The sequence below is a fragment of the Trematomus bernacchii genome, unplaced genomic scaffold, assembly GCF_902827165.1.
Source record: "Trematomus bernacchii unplaced genomic scaffold, fTreBer1.1, whole genome shotgun sequence".
Lineage (NCBI taxonomy): Eukaryota > Metazoa > Chordata > Actinopteri > Perciformes > Nototheniidae > Trematomus > Trematomus bernacchii.
The window spans coordinates 772,209-799,452 of record NW_022987608.1 but is presented as its reverse complement, the minus strand read 5'-3'; the positions used below and the strand labels follow the sequence as shown (position 1 = coordinate 799,452).

The following is a 27,244-nucleotide window of genomic DNA, read 5'->3' as shown; positions in this document are numbered from 1 at the left end:
TTAATATGTTCACCTTCAACTCACTTCAACCTTACACTTATAGTATCAGCAATAACATAATTACTATAACCAAGGCATCATTACACAGATAATATGAATACTCAGGTCTACCCCTAGGTCAGTGACGGAAAATAATCAGTCCTTTCACGGTCAAAGGGAAGCCATTTGAGAAAAAGAGATGTATTTTCCAAGTCAAGTCAAAAAAGGGGAAAGTTAAAGTCTGTATTTGGGGTTGTGCACGTGGTGCTTGTTGTTGAGTGTAAGAGCGGCGCATCCTGGTACTTTTTGTGATGTTTATCCTACCTTTCACAGATCTTCAAATCCTGGGATGTAAGGTCTCATCTGGTCGCCATCATCTTCAAATCAACTCGAAGAAAACCTGACCTGCAGTGATTGACATGGCCAGAATTGTTGATTAGAAACTGTCTTTCTGATCCAGCAAAAATGCTTCCTTTAACTTGAACAAAACATGTACAAATAAGATAAGATAAGAGGTACTTAATTGATCCCAAATTGTAAAAAAAAAAGTTGAAAATATACAGTAATAATGTGAAAATCTGCAATAAACACATTTTAAATAACCTTTAAAGTAAAATTAATAACCGGCTCAACAAACTAAACACTATACAATGTAACTTGACACAATGTTGTTAAGACTTGTTCTTATTTTAAACCAGATTCACTATACAGATGAAATAAAATACCTTTTAAAGTAACTTAAAACAGCCATAGAAAACATTGAGCAATTAAAAACTAAATGTACTGTTTTTATATTCTGTCATGTTAAGTTGTCAACAGAGACTGTTTATAATTATAAAAAGCTTTACCTTAGCTCTGCTGTACAACAGTTAGCTAATTGCTATGTATCATTGCATCAATTAATGCTAATGTTTTTAGCCGGTTAGCTTAGCCTAGCACGTCATGACGTAGCAGGAGTTCTTCTGTCAGTTGTCAGCTTTCAGTGAGCAGGGCTTCTCACAAACACATCTACAACCTTACAACGAAGTACAAAGTGTTACCGTTTTGATTTGACGACATTAATTGTGTTTTTGGTTTTTATCTGATAGATAGACATATTGTTAGCTTTCTCTACAGTGGCACCTCGCGTCGGACAAGCGTGAACAGTCTAGCCTGCATTCTGATTGGCTAAGGCACTCCCCGTGATGAAAAGTCTGTGTAATGATTGGCTAAAACACTTCTAGTTGAAAACCTTTTAATTTTTTAATGTTGTATTCAAGAACATATATGCCATCATATATCGGGGGTAGACAAAAAATACATACATTCAATTACCATGAGTTTAGATTGTATATATATATCCTTTATTTAACCAGGGAAAAAGACTCATTGAGATTAAAATCTCTTTTTCAAGAGTGACCTGGCCAAGAAGGGCAGCATGAACAAAGTTACAACAGATAAAACACAGACAAGACAGGCAGACAAATACATCTGTAAAACACAAATAAAATGGCACATTAGCCAGTCAATATGCGAAATAAAACAAACTATTAAAAATCTTTAAAAACTGGCAACATTTAAAACGATTTTAAGATATACGAGCACTCACATTTACCAATGGTGTCATGTTCTCTGTCCTTTAAGATGGACCTGAATTCCCCCATAGTGATTACATCTGAGAGTTTCAGCTCCTTCTGTACATTGTTCCAAGCTGTGGGGGCAGCATGTTTAAAAGCTGTTTTACCCAGTTTTGTTCTCACTGTAGGAACCAGCATCTGATTCTGAATAAAATCTTGGGAGCGCAGGCCATATAGATTTTCTCTTTGACACATATATTGTCTTTTTATTCATAATGTTTTTAATAGTGCTACTATATTGTTTTAGTTCTTGATTCTATGTTGAACACTCTGAGTTAGCTGGGTGCTATATAAGGATATGTGCAAAACTACAGATTTATTTGCATATTTAAAGACTAATACAAATAAAACTACTTGTGTTTGGGGCAAGTAAACGTGTGCTTTTGTAATGTACTTTACTACAGTTAAAAACCCTGTATATTATTGATTTTAAAGGTATCAAATGACTTTGTGCACACTGATTATAAACAAGTTGTACCCTTGTTTTGGACCCTGCAGTTTTCAGTCTCTCTGCCTCCCTATTTATATTCCCCAGTAATAAAATGCCACACTGATGTTTCATAAAGTGTGATGTTGTTTGTAAAGACCAACCAGATATAACTGATATTGCATCATCTTGACAAGGCCTCACTGCCCAAAGCTAAGAATAAGCCTGAGTCATTTAGCAGCTATGTTTCTGTTGGACTCCCAGTTTTTTTGTGCTTTATTCCCTGTGGGTTTTCTCCCAGCCGCCCCCTGTGTTGTCTGCTTGACGGTCGTCTGTCAAGGAGCCCCCTTATCTTCGTTTGTTGCCATAGAAACTATCAGCAGCCAGCAGAAAAGTACAAGTGGGTGAAAAACGTCTGGGAAAAAAGGGACATTTATGGTGTTAGCGATGGTCGGCCACGCCACGCTGACAGACAGCTATACCAACAAAAAACAGCAGAAAAATATATATAATAAATATTTGCAATAAAAGATAATTAAAGCAGAAAAGAATAGCAATATTTCTACAAACATAAGAAGCTGAAAATCAAATAAAAGTAGAATAAATATTTGCAATAAAAGATAATTAAAACAGAAAGTAATAGCAATATTTCTATAAACATAAGAAGCTGAAAATGTAATAAAAATCGAATAAATATTTGCAACAAAAGATAATTAAAACAGAAAAGAATAGTCATATTTCTACAGACACAATAAATTGAAAATTAAATTAAAAATTAAATACATATTTGGAATAAAAAGATAAAATAAAATAGAATAACAGTAAGACTTTTGGGATGCAATATTCTCATTGTTCTAGGTATTTAAAGTCAAACTACAACTAGATCCTGTGTCGGTGATACATCTGAACCCTGTAAAATACTCCACAATAAACTCAGAGACGTTGTATGGGAAATGGCAGCCCTTTATATCATATTTTAATTAATTGAAAGTCCTACCCCCTGATTAAGTCTATATGTCCCCCCTCTAGTTATTATTATTTTTTAATTTATTTTGTATTTCATCTTAATTTTTTATATATTCTTTTGTTTTTAGTTAATTATATATATTTATATTTATTTATTTTTGCTCTTTATCATGTGAAATGTATCAGGATGTGTAAGCGATACAATGCTGTGACCAATTTTCAGTATGCACAAGAGGTTTTTTCTTGTTTTTCCATTGTCTACAGCTTTTGTTAAATAAAGCTCGCTTTTTGTTATACTTTGTACTCCTTCTCCTCATTCTGCATTTTGGGTCCTGATAACCCCCAATCCTGACACTTATATATTGTGATACTCAGATTAGGTTACTGATTACATTTTTTTACATGTAACAAGTAATTGTAACGGATTAAAGCATTTTTAAAGCAACCCTCCCCGTCCTGACAAATACAGCAGGTCTAGTCATGTGAATGGAAACTAAAGAGTTAAATGTTAGCAGGAAGTGTAAACTCCCAGAGCAGGAGGGGGAAGGGACTTCTGCTGAAACGAAACTCAACCAGGAGTTCAGGACAAGCTTTCAAAGAGCACAGCTGCTGTTTAACCTGCTACTTTACAGGTAAGAGATTCATAATTTTATAGAGGAAGAATATGAACTACTTTTATAGCGGATTAATTTATTATAAGTGTTGTAATTGTAGTATTACTTTTTGTACAGATATGGCAACTGCTAGCAGTCTGCTGTCCGAGGAGAAGTTCCTATGTTCTGTCTGCCTGGAAGTGTTCACTGAGCCAGTTACAACGCCATGTGGACACAATTTCTGCTCTGCATGTATCCACAAGTACTGGGATGGCAGTGCTATTTGCCAGTGTCCGCTCTGCAAAAGAACATTCTCTCAAAGACCTGAACTACAAGTCAACACCATTGTCTCTGAGTTAGCTGCTGAGCTTAAGACGTTAGTTCAAATCAAAGCCTCATCAGACCCCCCACTTCCTGGAACAGAAGCCGTTCTTTGTGATATCTGCTCTGAGATGAAGGGAAACGCAATTAAATCCTGTCTGACGTGTTTAGTGTCTTTCTGTGAAGTGCACCTCGAGCCACACCAGAGAGTTGCTGCTCTCAAGAGCCACACACTGTTAGACCCAGTGAACAATCTTGAAGACAGGATGTGCAAAGTGCACAACAAGATAACAGAACTGTACTGCAGGACTGACCAGGCCTGTGTTTGTGTCTTGTGTATGAAAACCCATCACAAGAGTCACGATGTTGTCCCAATCGAGGAAGAATTTGAAGTAGTGATGGCAAAAAAAGATGAGACCATGGCAAATTTCAAAAAGATGATACAATCCCGGTCCGAGAAGATGGCTGAGATAGAAAGCTCAGTTGATGTGAGCCAGAAAGAAGCAGAGAGAGAGAAAGAAGCCAGTGTGCAGGTCTTCAGCGACTTGATCAGCTCCCTTCAGAGAAACCAGGCGGAGCTTGTTGAGGTGATTGAGGAGAGGTACAGAGCAACGGAGCAGAAGGCTGACGGCTTTCTCACTGATCTGAGGATGGAAGTTGCTGATCTCCAGAGCAGGAGCAGCCAGCTGGAGCAGCTGCCACAGTCTGAGGATCACCATCAATGTGTTCAGACTTTCCAAACCCTGTGCTCTCCTTTAAACAAGGACTGGACCAACGTCGGTGTCCACTGCCAACTGTCCCTCCAGGCAGTGAGGGGTGCTGTGGGTCTGCTGAAACAGAACGCTGATCAGATAGTGGAGGAGCTTCCTGAGATCAAGATGAAAAGAATGAGAGAACATGCAGTGGACTTGACCTTTGACCCTGAAACAGCAAATTGTTCACTTATCATAAGCCAGGATGGAAAACAGGTGGTATATGCAGACACAGAGCAGATTCTTCCCTCCAATCTAAAGAGATTTGAAATGTTTCCGGAAGTTTTGTCAAAGGAGGAGTTTACAGCAGGGAAGTTTTACTATGAGGTGCAAGTGAAGGGAACAACTGATTGGGTTATTGGAGTGGTGAGAGAGTCCTTTGAAAGAAAGAAGAAAATAGGTTTGTTAGTAAAAAATGGTGGCTGGGCCATTGAGTTTGAAGAGGGATCATACTATGCACATACATCACAAAAAGTTAAAATGACACAGAGAGAACATCTTCAGAAGGTGGGCGTCTTTGTGGACTATGATCAGGGAGTGATTTCTTTCTACGACGTGGACTCTAAATCACAAATACATTCTTATACTGGCTTCCACTTTACAGAGAAAATGTATCCATACTTCTGCCTTTACAAAAACAACCATGGAACAAACTCTGCTCCTTTCATCATAACCCCTGTACTGCAAACACACTGAGTTCATTACTTCTTTAAAGACCACAGAAAACACTGGTCTCAAATCAGTTAACACCTCTGTATTGTCTAAATTACTTTTAATCCATGATGGATATGTAAAAGGAGTAAGACACTGCTTCATCATTAGCATGTTGTCCCTCTCTCTTTATTGTATGTGTGTGGATGTAAACTAATGATACTAATGTTACATAATGTTGTCAGATCCTGTTCGATCACATTGGCTGAGGTCATCAATGTCATTTATCAGGATGTAATGTCATTTTAGTTGCATTTTAAAGATGAGGTCATTTCAGCAAAAAGCCTGCATATCTCAAGTTTTAGATTTTGTTTTTGTGCTTTTAGTCAAATATGTAATATGTTATACGTCATTTTTGGCCACTTGAAACAAGACATTATATAAACATGGACTTCCCTGGTTATGATTTATCATAACACTTACTTAATATGACTTAAGGGACATTACTGGAAATACCAGTCAGTATAAATTCGTAGTTCTTCTTTTTTCTTGTAACTCAAAGGGGCTTTTGTGTAGTTTACAAATATTGCTGAATTCACTGCACATGTGAACTAATTCTGTCGTGTAATTTTCTACCTGTCATAATATTAAAGTCATCGTTGTAAAGCATTTGAACAACTCTTGCTCATTGATGTTCTCCTAGAGAGAAACCGGTCCTGTTTTAACTGCTATACATTAACACAAAAAACATTAATCATCACCAAATCTCATTTAACACCCTTTCAAACTGAACATATTGTATCAGATTACTGGTATACATGAACAACTGCAGTAAATATGCAGAGAATAGTCACTGAACATGTACTGCGTGTGCCAGGTGTGATCCATGTGGGGGGATGGGCACATAAGAGGGGGAAGTGTGTGTGTGTGTGTGTGTGTGTGTGTGTGTGTGTGTGTGTGTGTGTGTGTGTGTGTGTGTGTGTGTGTGTGTGTGTGTGTGTGTGTGTGTGTGTGTGTGTGTGTGTGTGTGTGTGTGTGTGTGTGTGTGTGTGTACACCATGGGTGTTACAAAGTTGACTACATCATCCAAAACTCAATGAAAGAGGTGATCAGCCATTTGATATGTTCAAAGGTCTCCTGTGAAGGATATCATAAAGCCTTAATGCAGTCGAATGTAAAACAAAAAAGTTATGATTGATGAAAGCAGTAAATCGGTCAGATTTGACCCGAAGACAACAGGAGGGTTAAGGTAATTAAACTATATCTGCTCTCTCTTTTACGGCCATCAAACATTGTATATGCTTCCAGCTGATCTTAAAACATGTTTAGATTTTCACACTTTTTCCCTTAGTGCAAAAAATGCATTCTAGGCAACCAGTCTTGCCAACATTCTGTAATATGAGATTTAAATGAATTTAAAAATTATATTTATATTGATAAAGTACTAGTTTTTATATTTGATACACCTGCATTTTGATCTGTTTTAATTGTTAGCGTGATAGGAGATAATTTAATGTGTGTTGATTGTTAGACTACAGATGGAAACTATCTGGCATATAGCATCTCTTCTCTTTTTGAAATTAATGTATTTTAAGCATGGTCCTTGTTCAATAAAGACATATAATAATAAAAATAATAATAATAATAACACTTATATAATAATATTAACAATAATACATGCATAATAATAAAATAATAATATAATAATAATAATACTAATATTGCATTAATAATAATATAATATAATAATACTAATATAATAACAATCATATAATAATATAAATACAAATAATAATAATTGAAATCAGATTACCTAATCAGGATGCAAAAAAAGCTAACTGTATTCCCTTACTGTTACATTAATGAAAGATGTAATCAGATTACTGTTACATTTTAAAAAGAAATGGGGATTACAAGCAGGATTACACTGTTACAATTCATCTTAAAATAGAAATGTATATATAAGTAGACGTCTTTTTTGAATGCAGTTGGTGAAGACATTATTTATTAATCACAAACATGTTTTTAATTAGAGTATTAAACTAAATCATCATTTGTTAACCTTACTATTCTGTAAGCCTATTCTATAATTTAAGAGGACACATTTGTTATCCTAAATATCTTGGTTTCTTCTTTTCTGTTTTCTTACATTATACATTTAAATGTGCACTCCTTAATAAAGAAATTAAAACAAAAAAATCCCCACAATGCCCAGCTTCATCTCCTGTGCTATGGTTTCTCTCCACAGAAATCTGTCTACTATGTATGTGTGCGTGCTAAAATATTTGAAATAAACAACAACAACAGTAAACAAAGTGCATTGGTTTGTATCCGACACACCAAAGCACGTGTTGTCGTACTCTACTGAGGTCACATTTAAGAGATGGGGTCACATTTCCTGGCACTTTAAGGCATGAAGACGTGACATTGAAAAGTAGATCACGCTGCTGCTGTTTGTTCCTTTGTATCTTTGTAAGATTTGGGCACATTCATGCTTGCGTACTTTACTGAGAAGAGGATGCATATGAGGTGATGGTGCCAGTAAATACCAGAGTGTATGAGTAACATTCATGGCATGTTCATCTTCTCAAACTTCATCTCAATAATGGATGGCGGTGGTTCTCAACCTTTCTTCTTCTTGGAGCCATTATCTACCCCTAAGGCTTTCACTGTGCTGTTATCCTGTGAGATATAAAATATATTTTAATTTGCCGTATCCTGGATCCAAGCGCTTTGAACAAAAACCTCAAAAAAGACAAATATACTATGTTCTCTCAAACATTATAGAGACTCGTAAACTAAGAAGATTGGACAACAGGCAATGTAAATATAGAAGAAACACATTTGCATTGTGTAAAAGGCGCCCTCTGATTCTTAAAAGATACCAACAATGCAGCAGTAAGTAAGTAATAGCATCCTATTTATGCACATCATCTACCTCACACGATTACATTTCCTAAAATCGCATGTTGAAGACCGTTTGATTTTTGTATTTATTGTTTTAATCTAAGCCGTCTTGTTCCTACCACTTTTTACTACAAAGTGCCGCCCTTGATAGCAGCTTAGTTTAAATCAAGGGTACCAATTACCGAATCCTGACAATAACACTGGCCAATGCTAGCTCATTAGCTTGTGTAAACCCATCTTATCCATAATTAATGGATTTAGCTGCAGCTGTGTTTTCAAGCTATGGCCCCCGTGGAGCAGCAGCTGTAGTCTTTTGTACGGTTTATTCATTCTTTATGACTTGTAACACTGCTCAACACATACTGGGATACCTGGGGGATTTAAATGTAGATGTGAAGGTATCATCCCTTTGGAAATGTATCATGAAACTAAAGCTCATTTCAATGGTTAAAACATTTTATCTACATACATTTATCTACTTCCTGATGGAGAGTATAAGATTAGAAGACACAGAAACGTCAGTATCTGTTTCTGTTCAACCAACAAAACCATCTTTCTCTGTATTTGAAATTTGTATTTTCTACGGTTTCTTTGCAGTAAAGCATCAGATACATTTAATAATTGGCACACAATCATTAAACCTCATGGAGTTAATTAACACATACATATTCTAAGCTTCATTGTGTTGCCTTTAGATATAAGATATACATTTGCATTTTTAGAAATGATAGGATTACATATAACAAAATGAGATACAATCGAAACTAAACATTAAATAACTTGATAACAATCCACAAATCAGAATAGAGAACAAAAGACAGAGAGAAAGACAATGCTATGAATAGATAATACAATATAATATAATGTTCTGTTTCTAACCAAATGTTCCCATCTTTCATCATAATATGAAATTGATTTCGATTCCATATATCTCATTTACCAGATTCCTCTACTCCGAATGTATAAAGGTATTATCCTTTAATCACTTACTTTTAATTGTGTTTATTAATTGTCACTTGACCCAAGTTAGAGTAATATGTGTTTTCATCGCATTATCTGTGGAACAATAGCCGCTTTCACACCAAGTACTTTGCCGTACTTAGTTCCCAGCACTTAGTTCCCGGCACTTAGTTCCCAGCACTTAGTTCCCAGCACTTAGTTCCCAGCACTTAGTTCCCGGCACTTAGTTCCCAGCACTTAGTTCCCAGCACTTAGTACCCCCATGGAACTAAGAGCCGATCACGTTCACACCGGAATAAGTTCCCTGAGGGAAGATTACGCAAATGAAGCCGCTGACGTCACTTCTTCTTCTTCTGCTTTGGGTTTACTGGCAGGCAGCAAACCACTTCACGGCGTATACTGCCACCCGAAGTCCCCGGCCGGAAGTCCCCGGAGTTGGGGACTGGCTTCAGTAGAAGCTGCTGGGACTCCCAGCAGCTTCTACTGAAGCCTTCCCAGTAAATCACCAGAACGCCAACTCTCTAGCAGGCACTAAAAAGGGGGGTAAAAGTTCTCCCGTTCTCTTTTTGGTGTGAACGCAAAATTCCAGGAACTATCGGAACTAAACGGGAAAAGTACTCCGGTGTGAAAGAGCCTAAAGCTACAGCTAGCAGCTAGTTAGCCTGCCTTACGATGAAGAATGGAAACCGTATGTCAAAGCTATAACAAAAGCTGCCTTCCTTTTTAAAGCTCACCTTTTGTCTCTTTACCTCTCACTATGTTACAGGTGGTCATGTGCCGAACTATAGCGCTAAAAAACATATTTCAAGCTGTGGTTTCCCGTCTTAAAGCACACAAGAGTAAATCTGTTATGTCAGATTGAAGGGTTTTAGGTACAGCCATGAAAGCCTTTGTAACAGATCACAGCGGTCCCACTTTCATGCATTTATCCCCTCCCTGCATGGGCTTTTTTTCTGAGGTTTGCAGTAAAAGTGAGGCTTTAGTATTTCTAAACCTGTCACTGATCTCTGAGTTCTAGCAGGAAGAAAAGCACAGGGGTTTTCAGATAAAACAAGCACAGTTTAGCATCAGTGCAGCAAGCATAGAGGCGAAAATTATATTAATTCTGCACAAATTGACACTCCTAGTATTCTGGTTTTCATGCATTACATTTAGTTTTTTAATACGCTTGTTTTTAAGGTAACGGTAGCTGAAGTTAATAATTAAAATCTGCTTTTTTTTAACACAAGGCAGTGAGATATACAGGAAGGCAGCAGCCTGGAGGTAAGCGTTAGAAGTTGCTATCATTCATAAAAGCCAGGAATGACAGGAAAGTCTCATCAGCAGCTCACTAGCTACACATTTGTTATGCAACCGCTCTATTTAGGGCATTCTTCAGAGGAATTTGGTCATCAATAATGAATGTCTTGCCCTGTTTTAGAGACGCTGCTGGTTTAATCTTGACTCACAGTAAGGAGCAGTAGCCTTAGAGCTAATTTACTGACTGTACCCTATGTAGGTTACTGTAGGTGCCCACAGCGTACGTTATCCTCTGTGGAGCTGTGTTTGTGTGTGAAGTCGTGATGTAACTGTCACTTGTCCCATTTTGTTATAATGAGGCTCTTCATTTGGCTCTGCTCTCCGAAAGAAATTGTAGAAAAACATGCACGTTGTAGAAGGTACTGTAAGGAAGTAATCAAAGAAAAGGTTTGTTCATTTATTATGCAATGTAGTCACAAGAGTACTGGATTTAAAGAGGCTCTATTGTGCTTTTTGTGGGGTTTCCTTTTCCTGTAGTGTGTTATATAGGTGCATGTAAATGGTCTGCAATGGCTAAAATCCCGGAAAAAGTACCGGAACATAGTGACATCACTTCGTTACACTCGCGCTGCTATTGGCTAGCGCTCCAACACATTGTATGTGATAGGTCAAAGGGCGGGACATCTCTAAGCAGGTTGACCAATCACAACAGAGCCGGACAGATAACCAATCAGAGCAGACTGGGCTCTGGTTTCAGACAGAGGGTGAAAAGAGGTGCTGCAGCACAGGCAGTATGAGAACAATAAAGAGCTTTTTGAACATTAAAGCATGGAGACATGTCCCAGTAGAGACACTACATACTGATATACACCTGAACATCAGCAGGAGAGGACTCTTTAAAGTAGAGACACTACATACTGATATGCACCTGAACATCATCAGGAGAGGACTCTTTAAAGTAGAGACACTACATACTGATATACACCTGAACATCAGCAGGAGAGAACTCTTTAAAGTAGAGACACTACATACTAATTAGAACCTGAACATCAGCAGGAGAGAACTCTTTAAAGTAGAGACACTACATACTAATTAGAACCTGAACATTAGCAGGAGATGTCCTGTTTAAGACAGCCAGATCACGGGTGAGAGGATGAGAGTGCTGAGAGCGAGAAGTCGTTGCTTAGAAAACTAAAACAGATAGCTGAGGGCAGATAGATTTGGGTTTTTCTCATTGCAAGAGACCCCTCTTTAAATGATTCATTGTCATTTCACCCATTGTTGATATACGACTGTAGAATAGAGCAGCTGGCACTTTAACATTCTGCACAGGTTGCTTTCATTTGAACTCAGCTCTCGTCTCTCCTATCCGTCACACTGGTCAGCGTTCAGTGCAATTAAAGACTAAACGACACCCTCCAGCTGAGCCTGACTGTGCTCACTTCAAAATGTTTAGCTCAGACTAACTAATTAGCTCAGTGGAGTGTTGGAGAGAAAAGTAAAACTCTGCAGGGTTTACTGAGCTGTGTGCCTCCGGGTTATAAATCAGTGTACAGTATAGCTGCAAGAAACATTTAAATTCAGCCTCTTCTTAACGCTCATATCTCACTCTGCTTTCTGCACAACATTCATAAAAGGTGACAGCATGCACGACAGAATAGAGATGGGGAGAGGAAAGGAGGGGGAGGAGGGTGAGGAGGGTGACAGAACGAGGAAGTGATGAAGTGTGTTTGATTACAGGGTGACATTGAAAGAAGTCTCTCTGCCCCTTTTTACTCCATCCATCTCTTTCAATATTCACTCAAAACGTGCTCTTCACTTCCCTCTCATCGTCTGCGAGGGTCTCCTGGACGCCTGGTTTCACTTCACCGGTGTCACGGCATTTTCCCAAGGCGAATGTGAATTAGATCATTGTCCTTTATCGCAACGCTGCACAGCAGGAAGCAGGAGGTGACGCACAGATGAGAGGAGAGCTGACAGGAGATGAGGAGAGGGGAGGAAAGTAGAGAATGAGAAAAAGAGGAGAGGAAAGAAGACAAAGGGTAAGAGATGAAAAATGGTTGATGGAAGCGATGAGAGGGCAGGCAAGGAGACTAATAGAGGGGTAAGGGGTGGGGGAGTGAGAGACGGGGAAGAATGAGGGGAATAAATGGTGGAAAGAGAGGAAAATTCAACATAAAATATATTGATTTGATTTATTTTGAATGTGTAAAACAATAATACAAAAAAAATACCTACACATCCGAAAAGGGGTGGGAAGAAGTTTACACTTATAGACAGATAATGTAATATAATGTAATTATTTTGCAGTTGACAGAAAATGGAAGGTTATGTTTTCATCGGTTGTCAAAGGACAGTTGTTGTAATGTCACCCTAAAAAATCAATCTATTTAAATATGAAGTAACAAGTTAATACATCTGTAAAATCATAGAGGCTTACAATACTGCATATAAAACCAAAACAAACCCATATTACATAGCAAGAAGACAGGTTGAAGCAGAAAAACAGAGGGCTGTTCAATGCAATTGATTGTGTTTTTAAAGGATTGAAATAAACTGAATGTTTTGTTCCGTAATTGTTCGATGGTTGGCGCAATCTCTTCCTGCTGCACGTCATGTTAAAGGGCCTGTCTATGCTGCCCCAGAACGCCTCGTTGGACATTTCTCATTTTCCATTGTTTGCTTCCTGGGTTCAGTGACGTGTGAACACCCAGATCAACAACAAATGACCGGATTGGCTCAAATGGACCAATCCACGGAGCACCTCACACACCAGGATCCCTTGGCTAACTAACAGGGAGTCCCATTGACTTGCATAGAGCTCCCTGAACGCTGGTAATAGACGAGTTGGGATGGTGGAGAAATGCTCTCCGCAGACCCATTCTCACAGCGTTATAAACCTTTTTCTTACTCAATATCAAGCCACACTTATTGTTTTTACTTCGGCTGTGAGTGTTTGTGTGTGCTCAGGATGAGTTTCGCTGTGTCTCTCTGTATCGCCGACCCGGAAACCTGTCCGCTCCTCGCAGCAGCAACGAGCCTCGCAACGTCCCGACCAATCAGAGCACACTGGGCTCACAGGGAGGGGGGGGGGGCAGGAGCTCCAACAAGCCGTTTAGGACAGAGAGTGAATACACATACTTTACAGAGATGCTGTATGAGAAACCAATGTGAGTTTGGAAAATTGCACAATTTAAATCTATTCTAGTAGACCTCAACAATGGAAATATGATCAGTAGGAATGGCCATGACATGGGACCTTTAACATATGTGCAGTTGTCCTTGCTGCGAAAAACTGACAATGAGGGGAACAAATGGTGGAAAGAGAGGAAAATTCAACATAAAATATATAGACAGATATGTATTTATTTTGCATTGGATCAAATGGAAGGTTATCTTTTCATTGGACAGATATTGTGAAGTCACCCTAAAAACATAGAGGCTTACAATACTGGATATACTAATAAAAACAATAAAACACAACACATTACATAGCAAGAAGACAGGTTAAAGCAGTACAGAAAAACAGAGGGCTGTTCAATGCAATTGATTGTGTTTTTATAATGTGTTTTGTTCTCTAAGTGTTCCTGCGATTGAGTTATATTGTTGTGCAGATTTAACCTGTTAAACCCCGAGCCTGTTTTCCAGGTCTCAGGCTCGAAAATGACATTCCCAGAACAAATGACCATATCTTCACTTCTAAAAGGGGAAAATTAATAATCTTTTTCCTCAAAGCAATGATAAACCTGTGAGTTGGATGTAGAAGAGTCAGAATCAATATAGATTTGTTTTATTTTAAAGTAAATTCAGATTGAACATAGTAAAAAAATGTAAATTATTGTGTCCGTCCAAAAAAAAACACATTACAGATAGTGAAAACCACCCTTGGATGATGGGATGGTAGACTACAAGCTTTAGGAATCCAAACTATAACATATAATAAGTACCCTGTATCAAGATTGATGCAAAACAAGTGAAATCTGACCTTTATAGAGAGATTTAGCAAAATAAAAACACTTCTGGGGTCATTTGGGTGGATGTGACCTATCTCTGGCCCCCCTTGGTCTTTTGAACCGTAAGAGCCAATAGAATCGAGGGGAAGTTCCACACACGTTACCAAATAAGGAGTGAGAGTGAGGCGTAGCCAGAATACCCAAAACCGGAAGCTGTCATACACTCTGGTAGCTATCATTAGCAGCTAATATGAAAACTCAGTTTTTGACATAAAAATGGAATTATGGATTATCAGTCATTTTTTCAAAGTGACACAGACACATTGGATTAACCTATGGATTAACCTTCAGCCGCGTTTTTCTCGTTTTAATGCCATTGAACACAACTTTTGATCAGAATAACAGCAAAGGTAAGAATTTCTCCCGTGTTTGCTACCTAAAGCTCCGTGTTGTGATGTCTGCATTTGCTTCCCATGTCGCAAGTTCTGATCGCTCAGTGATGATACTTTAGTATTAAGTATTTATACCTAGAGTTCTGTGCTAAGTGCGGTAGCATTTTTTCGCTCAGGGCTAATTTAGACGCTTCTTGTGAGACTTGTGTTTTGTTTCGGTAACAATTGTTCGTATCGTCAGTTAGCTGAGTTTCTTCCCGTTAAATGAGTATGACACATTCATAGTTTATTAAATGTTAAGAAGCCCTGAGACACAGTTTCGTGAAAAAAAAGCCCCGGGCGGGCGGGGGCTACGGGGCTTAACAGGTTAACAGAAAATGTTTGACTAAAATAACTTTTCCTGACCTGGATGATGCATCTCTTCTTGCTGCACGTCGTATTAACATATTTGCAGTTGCTGTGAAAAACAGTCTGAAAATAAGCATAATCCGTCCCCTTTGGTAGCCATTGTCCTCTGTCAATAGATAATCATTCATATGAAAATGTCAGAGATAATTGCATACATATATTTGTTTCTAAGTAGAAGCATATAGAACAAAATGAACAAAAGGAAAACCTAACCTGGGGCTGTTTTTTCTTTCTCTCCATTGTGAAGCAGGTAGAAACGAGGTATCTAATTTTCAATACAGAAGAACAAACACACCCATATTATAAACCCACCTGCAACCACAGACTTACAACTGAAACTCTTTCACATTCCTAAAGACTGAACAATGTGTATCCCACGTCATGCAAAGCAGAAAGGGCAATGAAAAGAGAGCTGCAGAGGATTGAACATTTCAGGTCTGTTGTTTCCTTACAAGGACAAAAGGGTGTGTGTTCATGCAGATTTGGGAAATGTCAGGTCAGCTGCTGTAAGTTGTCATCGAGCCTGAAGGAAACACACGATCTCTCTCTGTCTATCTTATCACACTGCTCATACTCCTGAGGATGGGTCACATCACAGAGAGTACATTTCACTGTGTGTGTGTGTGTGTGTGTGTGTGTGTGTGTGTGTGTGTGTGTGTGTGTGTGTGTGTGTGTGCGTGCGTGCGTGCGTGCATGCGTGTGTGTGTGTGTGTGTGTGTCTGTGTGTGTGTGTGTGTGTGTGTGTGTGTGTGTGTGTGTGTGTGTGTGTGTACTTGTATGTGACGATAAAAGAAGATTACAAAGATCAGTGGGTTATTTTAGAGACGTCGACTCAGTTTAATAAACTCAATCCAATCCAAATGTATTAATAAAGCACTTTTTAAAACCTCTTGACCAACGTGATGTACAAAGAAATACAAAAATCACACAGCACACAGCTCACAAAACCAAAATTAAGTAAAGATAAGAACACAAAATAAACAAAAGTACAAATAACAGCCATATAGTAAAAACACATCATTCACACTTTCCTTCTTACTACGATGATACTCCGGCACAATGGAGTCTAATCGCCAAGCACCATTACATTCATCTGTGTATTTCTTGGCTATAAATATATATTGTCACATCAAAAGCATGTCTCTCGTGATTGAAATGATATGCAATTTGATCTTTTCAAACTTGGGCGCTGAGCGTTGTTTATTTATATTGCCACCTGCTAGCTTGTGCTGCTTAAAATATCTAATTCTTCAAATTGGTTGCACATCGAAAGGTCAGCGAGGTCAAAGTCATAATAATTCAAGAGACTACTTTTGACGTTCTCTCCATAGAAAAACAATGGCAGACGTTTTAGCGTGTATCTTGTAAAGACAGCAATCAAACTGTTCACCAAACATTCAAGTAAGGAAGCAAAGGCCAAGAATAATTGTGTCTATCTCACCTGTCTTAAAATCTTTAAAATCTTTTCTTGTGGATATTAATATTGCAACAAAAACTTGGGGAAACATGGACGGTCATCTGACAAAGAACTTGAATATATATATACACACACACACACACACACACACACACACATACACACACACACACACACACACACACACACACACACACACACACACTTGTACAAGACTTATCACAGAGACAAGACACAGTTGGAGAGGGGGGGAAACACAATCAGACAATCAGGGATAGGCGGGAAAACACAGGAAGTAAAATAGAAAAGACACAATTTCAAAATAAAACAGGAAACACAAAAACGTGACAGCAAATTGTGAAATATGAAAGATCCCTTAATTTAGAAAATATCAGATTTTCCATCTGACCCTTTCCAGAAATGAAATGTTTTGAAAGGAGAAATAGACAAATATTCTGCAGTGTTCAGTGTGTGCTAACCAGTCCTTTTTTCCAGATGAATTTGCCTGCAAAGTGTTTCGCCGTCTCCATTTGCATTTTAACTGCTGTTTTAACTGCTGTCCGGCTCCTGGGAAAAGATAATCCTGGTGTAACAATGGTGGTGTTATCTCATGCAAAAGAGGAACTGAGCTGTTTCAGACAAACAGAGGGAGGTCAGTGATTGGCTGAGACACAGCTGTCGGCCTATCGGTGACCTTGAGGGAGCGACAAGGAGGTTTGTCTGCTCAGCTGGCTGTTATCACTGGCAGACGCCATATCACCTGTGTGTGTGTGTGTGTGTGTGTGTGTGTGTGTGTGTGTGTGTGTGTGTGTGTGTGTGTGTGTGTGTGTGTGTGTGTGTGTGTGTGTGTGTGTGTTTCCCCGTCTACGTGCCTGCATTTGCACAGCCTGAATGCATCTGTGTGTGTTTATTTGCACTCAGGAGTCTGCAGCGGGCACCACCTGCATGGTTTGGTTGAATGAGAAGATAATGTGGGTCATAAATACACAAGTTTCCCGGTTTGCTGACTTCATGTTTTCCTAGCAGCTAAAAAAACAAATGAATGTTACAGGAAGGTGACTCCAATGTCCAGTAAAGTAACTAAAAATAAACCCTGTTTTTAGACTGATCCAAATATTCATATAACTCACAAATAGAGGATAGTAATAAAATGAATTCTCATAAAGCATAAAGAAGTTTTACTGTCTGCACTGCTGTGTGTGTGTGTGTGTGTGTGTGTGTGTGTGTGTGTGTGTGTGTGTGTGTGTGTGTGTGTGTGTGTGTGTGTGTGTGTGTGTGTGTGTGTGTGTGTGTGTGTGTGTGTGTGTGTGTGTGTGTGTGTGCTTACAGCAGAGACCAAGGTGACTCTTATCACAAACTACCTGCTCTAAACTCTCTGCCTCTGCGCACACACAAAAAAAACAGACACACACACACACACACAGACACACACACAAACGTAGGTAGTCCAAGACTAAAAGCCAGCAAGCACAGCAAAGGTCCAAAGATAGGGTGATGAAGGGTGATGAAGGACAGCCAAATCAACACACTTTCCCAAAAACACTTAATCAGATAACACACACACACACACACACACACACACACACGCACACACACACGCACACACACACACACACACACACACACACACACACACACACACACACACACACACACACTGTCGAGGCACAACTATATCACACAATATTTGGAGGGCATGTTAACGAACTGGAAAAGGGCGAATGGCTTAATATACATTTGGTCAAAATATGACTTAAAAGTCTATGATGATTGCAATCATATGAATTTGGAACAAATATGATTACAAAACAAGCATTCGCTAATAGTTATTTTCAAAGTGGAAGAACATCATATCTAGTGATGTCAGAAATATAACTTAAGGTGTGGCCGTTGCAGTTTGAAAACACGACATTCAAGACGTCCGTCATCACTTCATTAATAGCATTAAATACATATGTGTAAAACCGTGGTAAAAAGAGTTATATTAGGGTTACAGTGACCTTGACCTTTCTAATCAGTTCATCCTTTAGTCCATGTTGACGTTTGTGCCAAAATAGAATTCCTTCGAGGTGTTTCAGAGATATTGCTGAATTGGAGGCATAAAGACAGAACCGAACACTAAATCAGTCCCGGTGTTTAAGACTGAACGAGACGGGGAAAGATGCCACAACTGAAAATCCAAATCACCCAAACACATTTACATTTCTTAACATTTGAGTCATTTGCATGGAAAGAACAGTTGATGTTTTGCACAGCAGATGGCTTTATATCCCACACCACACACCACACACCACACACCACACTGCCAATGGCTACTTGCAAAAGGGAAATGGTTTAATGGTGAGAACACACATTTAAAGTGCAGAACAATTCATTTGATGGTTTCCTGTAATCTTCTACTGCAGAATAATGAAACAAAAACACATTTTAAATAGAACACTCTGTAGTATGCATACTTCATCAGATATCCACACAAACAAGAGGCTTTGATTTCTGACGCACAGCTTGAATAAAGCACCATAAAGGCACCATAAAGCCATCCTACAGCTTCCACCTCCCACCTCCACAGAAAACAAATCGCCGTGGACAATCTGCTCTCCGTTCTCTGCGCTGATGAGCTGTTTCTGACGCCAGATGTCTCAGAATAATGGCCCTTTCTTTGTGTACCTGTTATCATTTATAAATAAAGCTGCAATCTAAAGGGCTGCTGCATCCTCTTCTCTGAGTGCTCTGTGATTACAGATATGACGGCGCTGTGGCTCCATAAGAATGGCAGTAATGTGAATAATGAACACCCTGAAGATGGCTTTCATACAAGAATGACAACTGGTCTGCTGCCTGAAGAGTTTTTTAAAGCAGAGGGAGCGATCACAAGAATAAAACCAGAGCAAATCACATAAACGTACTGGTTTCTGTAAGGTTTTAGTGACTGGTAAGACAGCAGGAGTGACTGTAATTTAGACTGATTTGCCTACACACACTGTCTGATGCAAATACTCTTAATGTTTCTTCATGTTTGCATGCAGCATTAAACCCTAAATAGGCTACTGGACAGATGAAAGAAATCACTGTTTATATTTTAATCACAGTAATATCATACTGGAAATAATTAATTTAAAGGTGGGGTATGTAATCTTGGAGAAATCAGCTCGAGTGCGCTAGAATTTGAAAATACACAACCGGAAAAAATCTGCCCCTTCCTTCAGACTTCCTTACAGAGCCCCTCCTCCAACACACACGAACGCACACATGACCAATGAGGGCACAAGATAAGTTTGTGCACAGATGGAAGGCTGACAGGCAGGTAGGCCATCCAGTTATTTTAGCCGGGCCGGCTCAGATGATTGGTCGTGCTTTTTACAGCGCTACGGCTTCCACAGATGACATTTTTGTATGGATTTATTGTCAAAGCACTTAAGATATTCATTGCTATCGGGATAAGAGCATTCCATGGAATATAACAAAAAGTGTTTCTGAAATCAATTACATAGCCCACCTTTAAGTTAAAAGCAGTAGATACTTTTCAGATGCATTGCATTACATATCACAGTTGTGCAAAATTGCATGGTTTTCTACTCAAATGTTTGCAAATGATTCGGCGTTTTTAACACTCTTGTACACTAAATTTGCTAATTATATAGTAGTCTCACATAAATATGTCTTTGATGGTACTGCACAACGACTGAAGCTGTCTCTCTAGATGAGAGCATCTGCTAAATGTCTGAATGTAAATACAGTTAAATGATGGCTTGTGTTAACACCAATGTGACTATTTACAAACTCTCTGTGTGACAGTGATTCTAAAGTTCAGTATTTAGAGAGACAAGCTGCTTCATGTGTCAGAAAGGAAGCCGTCGTGTGCACCCTGTTTAATTCAATTATGAACAGGAGAGAAGTCAGAGCTACATGTGCTTTAGACAGAACAAACAGTTTATCTGAGCGGCATCAACAACAAAAAATGGCTTCTACTTTTAGACAAGGAAACAGGGGTGAAAGGTTCACAATGTAAAGCATGAACAGGTAATTTTGATGCTGCTAAGAAGGGAAGAAACCACACAAGACACCGTGCTGTTTTTTGGTTGTTGTTTTAATGGAATGTATCTTTTCGAGGTATGAAAATAGATCTCACGTTGAAATAAGAAATAGGACAGGGGCTACAAAGGGCACAGCTAATAACTGTGTGTGTGTAAAGATGGCAACACCAAGGCATGTCAGAGAAGCTTCAGACCGATAAAGGGCTCAGATATATTTCTGTGTGGGAGATGACAGCAACACAGAGGCATGTGTTGGTTTGACTGTGATAGAGCATTGGGAACAATTCCAGCAAAAGGGAAACAACATCATCCGTTTTCCTGACGATAGCGTCACCGCTCGACAAAAACAATGGAGAAGGCCGTTATCTGTCACGTTCCTGTAAATATTTCCCTGTATAAAACCACTTCAGTTTCACAAAAGTGACATTATTTAGTCTGTTAATTTTCTCCTCAAGAGCTGTAATGTCCATGTGTAATGTATGTTTTAGATTACAGATGTTTCTTGAACATTTCTCAAAGCTTTGTTGTGGTCAATGTCAGTAGGTGAGTCTGATTTCACTTAATTTAGCTTGTTGGCAGGAAGCGTAAATTGCAAACTCAAACATACAAAAATGGCCACAGCATATGTGATATTGGAAAGTCATCCGTTAGACAAGGAGCTACAAACATGTTTATTTCCTATACGTAACTTTCAAGCCCTTGTTACACAATATTGCCAAGGAAAATAACAAAATATCCTACAAATGACAGCTTTCCAACCATGTTTTTCCACAATGTAAGACACAGAACCTTGTAGCAGCACTACTTTGACTCATGTGATTTCACCAAACAGCCTCAAAACTAAGGGTCTGGCATTATAGCCTGCAGGACTGTAAATCACTTGACACAGATGAACAAATCACAAAAACTCTGAAATGACTCTTTTACAGCCTCTCGGTCCAATAAACATTGAGAGTGACTTCCTCATGTCTCCCTGCACACATGAGTGGCACAAAAACAATTCAGTCTGCTCGGCAAAGCACTGCAGTGTTTGTCCAACAGCCAGAAAAACATTCGCTTCTTTTGCCTGCAGCGATTTAACCTTCTGGTACAACCCAGTCTCATGGCATTTCGTGTTATAGTCATGAAATTAATTTAATCTATTGATTCGTGTTCACCAACACGATTTTTGCATTTTTTTCGTGTCACACAGAATGATTTTAAAAGCAATGTATTTCTATTGGTAGTATATTTCGTGCCTGCACCACATCTTTTTGAATTATATAATGTCGGAGTTTTTTTGCCGTCCGCGAGGAAAAGAAATGGGGCTCAGAGCCTCAGAATACTGAAATCTGTATTTATTTATGTTTTTTCCTTCTAATTTGTTATTATTTGGTGCAGGCACGAAACATACTACCAATATAATTACATTGCTTCTAAAATCGTTCTGTCAGAATACTGAAATCTGTATTTTTTTATCTCTTTTTCCTTCAAATTTGTTATTATTTACATTGCTTTTTTTTCAATAGATTAATTTCGTGACTATAACACGAAATGCCGTGAGACTGTTGGCTGGTAATGAATGGGGCATAAACAACCGTGGCCCAGCACTAATTTAGGTCCAGAAAGTGTTGAAGCAATAAACATCCTCAGGAAATATGTTATTCTAGATGCTGTTTGATGTAGAGATTACTCTCAGGACTAGATGGCGAGCTAAAATCCAACCAGTGAGCCTGGATCATGCTAGTATTAGTTAGTCATGATAGAACTTTTCTTGACAAGCTAATTAGCACCATAGCTAACTTACAGTAAGCAGCAAGCTAGTTATCAATGTAATTCATTTACAGTAGGCAAGCTAGTTAGCTGATTTACAGTAAGCAAGCTAGTTATCAATGTAGCTCATTTACAGTAGGCAAGCTAGTTAGCTATGTTACAGTAAGAAAGCTAGTTAGCACAGTAGCTAACTTACAGTAAGCAAGCAAGTTAGCAACGTAGCTAATTTACAGTAAGCAAGCTAGTTAGCACAGTAGCTAATTTACAGTAAGCGAGCTAGTTAACAGAGTAGCTAACTTACGGTAAGCAAGCTAGTTAGAGATAACGTGGTAATAAATTGACCTTTGCTGATTCAAAAGACCTTCCCTATTTGTACCATTGACTACATTTACCTTAACATGACCCTTATACAACTTGGAATATTGTCATACTCACAAAAACATTGGAATATTGGTGTGCATGTAAACATAGTTTGATGCCTCGGTGCCTCACTGTCAACAAACCATGCCTCTTTAGTGGAGCCAAGTCAAATGTAAACGGCTCACTAACTGAAATAGCTTCTGTTTTGCCCAAGCAGTTAAAACATATCTGAATTTATACAGATTTTTAAATATCATGGAACTTTTGCTTTGTTTTTCGGTTATCAAATTGAAATGGTAGGCTTCCTCCGCCTTTAGAATAAAATAGTAAACCGTGCCCATCTACTCAGATTGGATGCAACCAATTAAATAATCTTTAGCGCTGTCAACATAACAGAAACTCACTCGGCAAATTGCCAGAGAACTAAGCTCTTTACTGTAGCCACTGAAAAATAAACTGGGGTAATTAAATAGTATCTTACTCAGATTTAAGACTCATAAGAAAGCAAAAGATAGAACAAGTTATGTATGAATGATTGAACATTGATGTACACACAATGAAAATACTAAAATGCACTGTGGCTCTTAAATCAAGCAATCAGACTCATGCAGGTTTCTCATCCTATATCTATAGTATTCATAGTATAATCTGAGCTGTAACACTGCACAAGGGAGAAGATGTTATGAAATTATTCTTTGGTTTACTTGAAAAAAAAAGGAAAACATGGATATGTGAGTAACTCTATAGCAACCATCCAAACACAACTTTATGTAAGATTATTCCCAACAGGCTTTGTGTGTAACAGGAAGCTCTTGTTCCACTCTAGCAACAAACACACTGAACAATCAACAACATAACACTTTTTTATAGAAAATATATATACATCTAATAAATAAGGGATAAACCCATTGAACGGTAGCGAACGGTTGTTTCTTCACATGCTTTTTGTCCATCAGTCCTTAGTGAAATACGTCCGTGTGTTGGAAAAGGAGACGCTGGTTTAATGTGGAGGAGAATGGATTTCTGCGATGATCAATATTCATCCTCCAGCTGAGCGTCCAATTAACCTGCGGATGCAATCAATTAGACGGACTGCCGCAGAGTGACGGTGACACAGGAGGCAATTCTGAAGTCATTTCATTCCTACAGTCTTGATCAAACCAGACACACTGACAGAGTAGAACAACTGTTTTCCCCTCAATGTATGTGAAAGTTCAACTGAGGATACATGTATTTCTTGCTCAGCAGGGTCGTATAGCCAGGATTTAAAGAAAAAACGAAGTAAAGACAAGTATTACTCAATCATGGAAAGGCTTTTTGAGTAGAGTCCTTTGAAAGAGAATCATATTGGGAATATGAGCATGTCGAAAAAGCAGAATTGTTTTCTCAGGTTGAACCCTCAGTAATACAACAGCTCACCATGTGCCATAGAGAGCAACTAGCATGGAAATCTGTTGTCCAAACAGAGCGGCTTATCTCTCTGATGAGCAGATGTGCAGTTGGCCTGTACAGCTGCATATTCTGGGCATATGGCACATATTACTGAGTCACTGTATGCTTTAGGTCAGACTGTCAGAGCAAATTTGGAAGTCATTGTATGTGCATTTACTGAAAATCAAAACCTGGCTTTGAACTGCCGAGCCTGAACAATTCATTGAGTGTCAAATGCTAAATATATAGCTTTAACACTGTGGAGATATGTTCATGTTTCCTGTTGTAATTACACTACAGTTCAAATCTATTTCCCTCTGATCAAAGACACAAAGACCCTCCATGTATGAAACATCAAATCTGCCTGGGATTGGATATCCTGATCATTCTTCATGTAGAGGATTTTACCTCCAGTAGTCCGTCAACATTTCTTTCTTTTCTTTCATCCCTTTATGGTGAGTAGTGTGTAACCTTTGATGCACACAGATGTCCTTTCATTGCACACATAATGAATATAATTACACTACATGGGGGTTTAGTTCTGTTTCTCACTGCTTAAAGACATGAAGACCCTCCATGTATGAAATATCAAACCTGCCTTAGATGGAATGGATATCCAGAACATTCTTCATGTGGAGGATTTTACCTCCAGGAGTCTGTTAAACTTTTCAAAGTAAATCCACATTGTGCATTGTTTCGTCTCCTATGATGCCAACAGGCGTCCTCGGTCATTGCATAAATATCCAAGGAGGACTAAAAGGAAACTGTAACATTGGTCCTTTTTTGCAAGGGGGTCCCCAGGTGGCCCCAGAGCCAGGAACCCCGCGTGCATTTCGCTTCCTCTGCACCCGTGATGGTGCACCAATATCCTCCACAAGTCACGCGACGTTTGGAGAGCTGCGCACCGTCTTCTGACCGTGAATCTGACCGGGCATTTGCACCACCAGGAGCTGCTGCTTCTGCCGGGTTGACTTCACGGCAAGGATCGCCTGCCGGTTCTTATACTGCACCATCTGAAGGGTGATCTGCGGCATCCAGCCCTCGTCCTGCGGGCACCTGAAGTCGATCTCCTTCCCCTCCATCATGACCACGGTGAAGTAAACGTACTTGCCTTTACGCTCCACGCAATCCACGGTTTTCATGTTGGCAAAGTGCAGCTCTTTCACTTTCCCCGTGTCTCCTCCACCTCCACCTGGACCTCCATGCTCGTGCTGTTTGGGCTCGTGCTGTTTGGGTGGCAGCAGCAGCACCCCCTCCTCGGTCAGGACGCACCGCTTTTTCTTCCAGAGCTGCAGCAAGCCGTCGCTCCTCTTCTCCAGCAGACCCGCCTTCAACACCACCTTCATGCCGTTTTCCAGCATCTTTCTCCCGGAAAACTGAAGGCTCCCTCCTCCCGGTTAGAGGATAAATGGATGAATGGATGAATGAATGGATGTTTAACCCAGAGCTGCTGCTGAGACTGCGGTGCTGCTGTAGTGGGGGTCTGTCTGTCTGTCAGTGTGTGTGTAAGTGTATAAGTGTGTGTGTGAGGGGTGGGTTTGAGGTGGGAGGGTCTGCTGAAGGTGCACCGCCCCCCTCAGACACAACCAGTCCTATCATTTTTTTGAAAATGTGCATATAGTAGGCTATAGATACAAATAATATATTGATAAAAGTTACCGTTTTTTTCCTTCGTTTTTTCATCCCAGGTTTTTGTAAAGCACTTTGTAACCTTTATACACGTGCTATACAAATACAGCGATTATAAAAAGGCACTAATTCCCAATACACATAGCAGAACCCCTTATAGCCTGCAGATGGAAATGAGCTATTAGCTATAATCTGGCATAATTCATATTTTCTATTTTCTGAGATTAATGTATTTGTATGCATGGTCCTTGTTGAAATAAATACATAACAGAGCCCATAAGAAACATTGAAGTATTACAAATAAATAAGTTATTCAAGATTTGCTAAATGTTATGCTATGCTATTTGGATAAAGTACAGTAGATTTTAAAAGGCTTGAATATTGAAATCCAGACATATTTAAGACTTTTATAAAGTGCTATATAATGAACAGGCTGCAGCCACACATGCGCAAGGGCCCTCTGATTGGAAAAGTAATTTAAATGTCTTTGAAGGAAATAAAATATAACCCCTTACAGCCCATAAGAAACATTAACGAAGTAATACAAATAAGCACATTGGGTGTATGTGGCTCACACTATTACATTTAGCCACAACTCATTATCAAAATAAAAGACTTTCACAATGATTTTCTATTTTCTTTTACGAGGAGAAAATTAGGTGGGCAAATTGGGATGGATTAGAAAACATTACCTGCATTTGTACATTGAAGAGGTACAATGGCGCCCTCTTCTGGCATGTGGATGTGCATACATATTCAGGGTATCTGCACATTTGTCTTCCATTTCTGAGACATCGTCCTCTATGGCTGGTTCAATCTCCTCTTCATCTGGTTCAAAACATTTGTCCAGAGCCTCTCTGACAGAAAATCGCCTACTCATTGTGTCAATGAGTCAAATGTGAGCAAGGCACAAATATAACTGCATGAGAGACAGTAATGGAGGGGCATTTACTGCGAGAAAGTGAGAGGTTTTTCTTTCTCGAGGCAGAGCTTGCACCTGTATGAAGGTATGATACATCATACAGCGCGAGAAAGTGAGAGGTTCCCGTAACTTAGAGTAAATTGTTTTGTCTGGAAGGTGTGGGGGGACATAAGCACAAGTGTTTTTTTTTGTTTTTTTACCCGAAACGCAAGAGAAGGGTTAAAGACCTCTAAAAGGAAAAAATAATACCAATACAAAAAAATCGATGAACTAGACAGTCTAAAGCGTTACTGAGTTTTATTGCATTTGAATAATGGGAAATATTCAGTGCACATTACCCAACATGACTGCCTTTGCATTAACAAAAATAAAATTGTATGGCAGCAGACCAATGGAAACATTGTGCCCCCTTCACACTCATTAATTCTGCCCCAGATACAATTTAATACCAGACCTTTTTAGACTTTGAATATCAAAAAAGACTTTTTAAGGATCCGCAGGGACCCTGATATTATTTACACCACCTGCATTTTGT

At 39.0% G+C, this 27,244-nt stretch overlaps 2 protein-coding genes across 3 annotated transcripts; one reads left to right on the top strand and one right to left on the bottom strand.

Moving 5' to 3' along the window:
• The first annotated feature begins 3,534 nt into the window (after positions 1-3,534).
• Positions 3,535-5,972, top strand: LOC117483307 (E3 ubiquitin-protein ligase TRIM39-like). Of its 2 annotated transcripts, none has more exons than XM_034131579.1 (2): positions 3,535-3,620; positions 3,720-5,972. In XM_034131579.1, the coding sequence occupies exon 2, from the start codon at positions 3,722-3,724 to the stop codon at positions 5,348-5,350; it is 1,629 nt and encodes a 542-aa protein (XP_033987470.1). In that variant the 5' UTR covers positions 3,535-3,620; positions 3,720-3,721; the 3' UTR covers positions 5,351-5,972. The 2 variants fall into 2 exon arrangements, with proteins under 2 accessions (XP_033987470.1, XP_033987472.1); XM_034131581.1 differs by having other exon boundaries at positions 3,540-3,620; positions 3,703-5,972.
• A 17,503-nt stretch (positions 5,973-23,475) lies between these two features.
• Positions 23,476-25,633, bottom strand: phlda1 (pleckstrin homology-like domain, family A, member 1). Its single transcript, XM_034131382.1, has one exon. It carries the CDS (start codon positions 25,517-25,519, stop codon positions 25,037-25,039), a length of 483 nt encoding a protein of 160 aa, XP_033987273.1. The 5' UTR covers positions 25,520-25,633; the 3' UTR covers positions 23,476-25,036.
• Positions 25,634-27,244: the final 1,611 nt, after the last annotated feature.